The following is a 6,747-nucleotide window of genomic DNA, read 5'->3' on the forward strand; positions in this document are numbered from 1 at the left end:
TCCCCACGCTCCCCCATGTCCCCCCCCCAGCGGGAGCATCACCGGGCCATGCTGGCTCGGATGCAGAGCCCTGCAGCCCCACTCTGCACAGCAGTTTTACACTTTCACCACGCTGGCTGTGTGAAAGCAAAGAGTTTGGGCGATCCTGCTGTGAAAGTACTGCTGGGAAATGTGCAAAAGCACCTAAAAAAGGTGCAGTGAAGAACCAGCCATACGAGCACTGTCCAGGACATCAGCCATCAGCAGTGCTGAGCCCCAGGTTCACCACTGGAGCCGAGTGCGGACACCAGGATATGGGGATGGGACCTCACCCGGAGGCTCATTACTCCAGTTTGCTCACTGCTCGTTTGGCTTCTGATGCAGACGGCCACACACTGACCCAGCACTGGCTGCAGCCCAGCGCTCACTACAGCCCTTGGCACACAGACCCCAGCCCTGCCCCAACCTCTGCCAGGGCTGCAGGTCCTGGGGATGGGCCCCGTGCTGCAGGGCGGGTGCTTCAGCCCTGTGCTAGCTGAGTAGGCTGTGAGGTCCCTTCCAACCCAGCCATGCTGTGATTCCATGAAAAGGACTGCCCCGGCTCTCCCATTCGTACGGAGCACAGACACACAGGGCACTTCCCAGAGCCGTCCCCAGGGCAGGTAACAGCAGCTTGCCACCAAGGATGGAGCTGGAGCCACGGGTGAGTGCTGCTCACAGTCCCCGGAGCTGCACACAGCCCAGCTGCAGGGAGCAGCAAGCTCTGCCCTGGTGCCAGGGGCTGCAGGCAGGAGCCACGGCTGTATGCAGGGTCTGCGCGGTGACAAAGCCGGGTAGCTGATACCTCCCTGGCAAATGACATTCCATGTTGACGAATGTGAAGCAACGCACGTTGCAGGAAACAATGACATGACTCCAGCAGCTGACAGGGTTCAACACGAACTCCATCGGCCCGAGGCAGGGCTGGGCACCACCGCACAGCACAGCACCGCGGGCACGGAGCAGGGCAGGGGACAAACAGGGAACTCAGTGCCCTCGTACGCTGCGTGGCACCGCACCGCCACCACGTGTGGCTCCCAACACTCCACCTCTCGAGGACACTGCCAGCAGCGAGGGACAGCAAGGATGGGCACGTGCCCGCAAAGCTTCCCGTGAGATGGCAGAGCATGGGACAGGCTCAGACACACAGACTAGGGGTGACATCAGCTGTGCCCCCACTGAGAGCTGTGGGTCCAACGCGTCTCCTGGAGAAGCAGTTCGTGTCATTGTGAAGCTCTGAGCAGTGGCTGGTCCACTCTGCTGGCTCCTCAAAGTGTGCCCATTTTTAATTACTCTCTCCACTAATTGCGTTCAGTTTCGCACAGCTTCAGATCTTTGCCTCTGCACCTTCCTGTGCCGCATCCAGCTGTGCTGCACGCCGGGACCGGACTGCTCTGTGAGCACGGTACCAGCAACCCTCCAGCCCTGCACCTCCCGCCCTTCTTCCCGGCGAGCTGAAAGCTTTCACGTCTGCATCTCAAATACAGCCACCACCCCCAAGGCCACTTTGGGATCTTCCCTACAAGGCCTCGGTACCCCAAGCCCTCCCCCAGTGTCAGGCACCGGGTGGGTCGCAGCACCGCCTGCTTACACCCATGTGCAGGTGTGCAACGCATGTCACAGGTAGAGGATGAGCCTCCCTCTGTTTGTCACGGTGCTGGGAGAGCTGCAGATGTGGGGAAGGGCAGTGAAGTGTCCAAGAATCACCACCTGCCACAGCTAAGCACGCACTGGTCGAACGACGTACGTACAATACTTCTTGCTTGCCACGAGACATCCAGTGCAAATACAGCCCCGAACGATGCTCGAGGTGCCCACTGGAAGGGAAAGCCATTCCCACACTTGGCGTCATTCAGGTGAAGATCAACTGCAGTACGGAAGAAACCAGAACTGCCAAAACCTCCCTGCAGAGCAGGATGCTCCCCGAGGGAGGAACGACAAGGAGCTGTCGGGGCACAGCAGGCACAGCCGCAGGGCTGCAGCTGCCCTGAGACGGGTCAGGACGGCAGCACGGCCGCGGTGCTGCCTTGGGCACGGGACAGACTGCACTCTGCCTCGTGTTACAGCCGGCATCTGCACACCTTATCCACGCCTAAGCACACCATGATTGTACAGTGCGCTCCCAGCCCTGCTAATACAGCCCGTCATTACCGCCAGCACGAACACGTGCACACAGCAGCACGATGGCAGTCCTGCTGCACCGCAGCTGGGACACCACGGGCAGAGCCAGGGGCGACCGCTCCCTGAAGAGGCACCAATGAGTTGGGCGGGAGCACCCCGTGCCCCGGTGTCCCCGCGCCGCGGCGCAGAGGCCGCCTACCTTCTGCCGCCGTGCTGGGGCCGTCGGGCCGCGTCGTCCCCGTGCTCTTTTTCCTGCGGTGCTTCTTCCTGTTGGCATGCGGCGACGGGGGCGGCTCCAGCTTGGGGCTGGCGGCGGTGGAGATGTTGGGGCTGGAGCTGAGGGAATCGGCAGTGCCGTTCGCTAGGGACAAAGAGAGAGAAAATGAGGGACGGCGGGACAGGGACAGCTCCTTCCGGGGACGCCCAAGGGGTCAGGGCACGGCAGCGGTGCTCTGCCTGGCCGCAGCTGCACGGCCCCGACCCGCGGGCAGAGCAGGAGCTGCGCTGCTCAGCACCGGGACCATTTGGGGCCGGTGGGTCTCAGCGCGGGGCCTGCGTGGGTTCCTATGCCTGTGCAGGTCTCAGTGCGGGCTGCCTGTGCATGTCCCTACGTGGGGTCACCTGCACGGGGACTCAGCTCGAGGGGCTGCTGAGGGTCACGGCCAGCAGCTGGATGATGGGACACGCACAGGCAGCGCGCGGGGCAACGCCTGCGTTTGGGAAGGGACAGCGCGGCACGCGCCCAGGTGCAGCCCACAGCCCCGGCTCCGCAGCACCGCTCCCTGCACTGCCTCGCAGACGAGGCGAGGGGTTACCGTGCTCGGGAACCTGAGCGCAATGGTCTCCATAGGCTCCCGATATGGAGCTGAAGAAGCTGCATCCCCAGCAGCAACGCACCAAATTTATCCTCAATCATACTGTTCCTTACAATTAATAGCAGAATTAGAAACAATCAGGGAGCTGCCTAATTACTGTCAATTAGAGCGCGCTAATCAAGCTCCGATCACACACACACACGCTGCCGCTGCACTCACCATTAAATGTCAAATTTCATTAGAGACCAGCAACAAAATCAAAAGCCTGACATTCAATTTCAGCAGCACACACAGCGCAGGCTTCCAATCAGCATAAAAATGCAGACTCCGGGGAAGGCAACGAGGCGCAGGAGCCCTCGCTGCACGGTTAACCCTCTCCGAAATGTGCTCCTGCCTCTGTGCCCATGGCACCGCTCCGTCCCCGCTGCCCAGCACAGCGCTGCAGAGCTCGGGGTGTCCCAGCGAGCCCTGACCCCAGCTCCAGGGGCGGTGGCACTGGGGGGTGACTGGTCCTGGTGGCCGAGAGGGGCACTCAGCAGCACGGAGCTGCCCGCTGAGCCCCGTGTGTGCGTGGCCAGGAGGGGACACGGTGCCGCAGCTCTGCCGCCCCCGGTTCCTGCTGGATCTGCCACACACGAGCGGGGTGTTTCCGCTGCTATTAATCCACGGGGAAATAGCTCACCCTTGGCAATTGAGAGAGATAAATCTAATAAAATCAGACCCCACTTTATGGATATAAATTACCTCTGCTGTTTGGCAGGACGATGCCTGCAGCAGGTGCGAGGTGCCTCCCAGCCCCCGGCCCAGCACTGCGGGGACCTGAGCTTTCCCACCCGAGGGGACCATGGTGCATTCCCCCCGATGCTGCGTGCCTGCTCCCGCATCCCCAGGCTGTGCCATACCTCCGAGGCATGGGGTGCCTGCAGCCTGCACTGACCCTGTGCCCCCGCTGCGCAGCAGCCATCACCCACCTCGTGCTCTCTGCACTGCCCCACAGCCGATGGCACAGGACTGGGGCTGGGGGCTCGCAGGGCCCCGGTGGGATGGGGAGGGGGCAAGAGGGGGAACGCTCCCTCCAGAGATGCACCACTCTTCGTATTACCCAGCAGCAAAGCAGCATTCTCCTCCAACCCACCCACGGGTCTGCAGATCCCCGTCTCACCATGGAAGCCCTCCACGTGCACAAGGGGGACGCTCCTGGGTGCCTCCCCCAAACCAGCTGGGTGCCCGTGGGCCATAGAGGCCGAACACCAGCAGCGCTGGGGCGATGCCTGTGCCAGCTGTGTGGCCCTCCCCAGGAGCTCACCAAGATGCACGTGGAGGAAGACAAGGGGGAATGGCTTCAAACTAAGAGGGGAGATGAAGGTCGGATGCTGGAAGGAAACTCCGCACTGCTGCTCAGAAATGTGAGCGCTCCGTCCCCGGAGGCCACGGATGGGCCCTGGGCAGCCCGAGCAGGTGGGGGCACCCAGCCCAGGGCAGGGGGGTGGGGCTGGGGGGGTCCCTTCCGACACAACCGCTCCGTTTCTCTACGGTTCTACGACCTCGCGGAGCGGGCGGCCTCGGGACCCTTGGCTCCGAGCAGAGACCCGTGCTGCAGCCCCGGGCACGGAGCGGCGCTGCCGCACAGCGGGGCCGAGCTGCACCCGGGCAGCGCTCGGAGCAACCCCCCCCCCCCCCCCGGCAGCACGGCCGCTCCGTGTCCAGGGCGCGGGGCGGGGGGGCCGAGCACATTACTGCTCAGAGCTGCGCCCTTCCGCTGCCGTCGCCGCGCTGCCCCATCAGCAGTAACAGTCTGATTAATTCGCTTCCAGCAGGGAGCTGATGGGGCCAATGATGGAGCCGCTGCATCAGGCGCGCTGAAATTGATAGTTTTTCACAGTTACAAATGAGGAGCCTCCTCAGCTGCAAATGGCGCCCGCACAGTCGGACTCCGGTAATGATCATAAAGAGGCTCTCTTTAAACTGCGAAAGCCCCTGGGACCGCGCGGGGGGGCGGCTGCCGCGCTAATGAGAACTACAAGGGGCGAGCAGGCATGGAAATGGCTCCTCCACTCTTGATGTGCATTTAACTGCTTTTTTAGTGCGGCGGCAGAGCCAGGAACGAAGGAGTGATGAATGCAGCACAAAAGCATTTATTTTCCAATTCGGCAAAGTGGCTACGTTGGGAAATGTATGAATTATTTTAATTCACTCAACTGTCCTGAAACATCGCGGAGCGAGCGGGCGCGGGGGGAGACGTGGTGCGCGCGCACAGGGGACGGAATCACCGCTCTGGGTTCCACCGCCCCCAAACCTGGAGCGGGGCGGGCGGGAAGAGCAGCCCCCGCCGCCCCCGGTGCACGCTGACCCTCTCTTGGGCCCCCCCCAAAGAACCTCCCGCAGCCCCGCAGGGCCGCAGTGCCACTCACCGGGGTTGGGGCAGGCGCCGGGCAGCGCCACGGCCTCGCTCCACTGATCGGCGCTGGAGACAGAGTAGGAGCGCTGGTGCATGCCGTCGGGCTTGGAGCTGAAGCCCACCAGGTTGATGCCGCTGACGGAGCGCTCCGAGTGCAGGGAGGTGCTGCTGGTGGAATGTGGGGCGCCTGCAAGAGAGCCGCCAGGTCAGCGCGAGCCGAGGGCCGCCCTGGGGCAGAGCCGTGCTCCCGGTGCCACGTGCGTGCAGGAGCACGGCACGAGGGCTGCTCCGGCCCTCCTCTCCTGGACGTGCCCACGCAGCACCGTGCAGCCGGCTGCCCAGCGTGGCACGCTGTGATGCGCAGCGGAGGCTCCCAGCACGCAGCCCCCTTCAGCCCGGCTCCGCGGTCCATGAGCTGCTCCCGGTCCCCACCACGGCTGCGAGCACCTGCGCCTGCAGCCCTGCTGCCCATCCTCACGCAGCTCCGCCGCCCGCGTGCCCCCAGCACAGAGCATGGCGGGGGCGAATGGAAACGCCACGGAGGATGTCACGGGGGGGATGGAGGGGGAAGGCCCCACTGGGACCCCCTGAGCTGCAGCCCAGGAGACTGGAACCGCAGAGTAAAGTTCTGGGGAACAGAAGCAGCTGAAGAAGGTGAGAGCGCTTTGATGTGAAATGGGTCAAATGCTTCTGGATTACAGGAGCAGTCGCAACTCCCCGAGGAACCACACGGAGCTGCTCCTGCTGCTGAGTGCTGCCGGAAACGTGTCCGGGGGGAGGACGCTGCTCGGGGGGACTGACCACACCTGGTGCTGCACACACAGCCCCACACCTCCCCTGCTGCCCCACTGCGTGAGGTCAGCTGCGTTCTGCTCCCCGGTGCCCCACGGCTGCCCCTTCCCCGCGTGCAGTGCCAGGGTTTGTGTGTGAAGCTCCAATCTCCCTTACAGAGGGCAGCGGCTGTACCTGGTGGTCAGGGCACGAGCAAAATGGGGGGCAGTGTGGGCATCTCCCCCCTTGCAGCCATGGGGCCAGGTACTGCGGACCCACAGCCCCAGTGCAGTGCCACTGCTCACCCCCCTCAGCCCCACTGCCGTGCGCTCCCCCTCCCTGCCTTGTTCAGCGCCACAGAAACACGTGTAAAACCATGACACTGACTTTGCCTCTAATTAGCCCTTAATTTACAAGACACACTCGGAAGGGTAATTAGCTGGCGCTCCGCTCTTGACTGCCGCATCCATCTCCTCTCTCCTCCTTGTGGGAGGGAGCCCGCTGCCACCGGAGCAGGGACACCACGCTCCCCTGGGACTGGGAGGGGATGGGTCCTGGGAACCACTGCTGAGGTGGGATGGGATGGGATGGGATGGGATGGGATGGGATGGGATGGGATGGGAT

At 63.4% G+C, this 6,747-nt stretch overlaps 1 protein-coding gene across 4 annotated transcripts in view; it reads right to left on the reverse strand.

Moving 5' to 3' along the window:
- The window catches only part of AGAP3 (ArfGAP with GTPase domain, ankyrin repeat and PH domain 3), a 62,832-nt gene that overhangs the window by 9,898 nt on the left and 46,187 nt on the right, over positions 1 to 6,747 (reverse strand). For 2 of the 4 annotated variants that reach the window (XM_021382116.1, XM_021382114.1), the window contains 2 exons: positions 5,366 to 5,539; positions 2,339 to 2,500 (listed from right to left, as the gene is read on the reverse strand). The exons of 1 other annotated variant lie outside the window; for it this stretch is intronic. In XM_021382116.1, coding sequence (XP_021237791.1) covers positions 2,339 to 2,500; positions 5,366 to 5,539 — 336 coding nt within the window. The remainder of the gene's footprint in view (positions 1 to 2,338; positions 2,501 to 5,365; positions 5,540 to 6,747) is intronic. One more of the 4 variants, XM_021382115.1, reaches the window with a different exon arrangement.

Source organism: Numida meleagris, unplaced genomic scaffold, assembly GCF_002078875.1.
Source record: "Numida meleagris isolate 19003 breed g44 Domestic line unplaced genomic scaffold, NumMel1.0 unplaced_Scaffold180, whole genome shotgun sequence".
Classification (NCBI taxonomy): Eukaryota; Metazoa; Chordata; class Aves; order Galliformes; family Numididae; genus Numida; species Numida meleagris.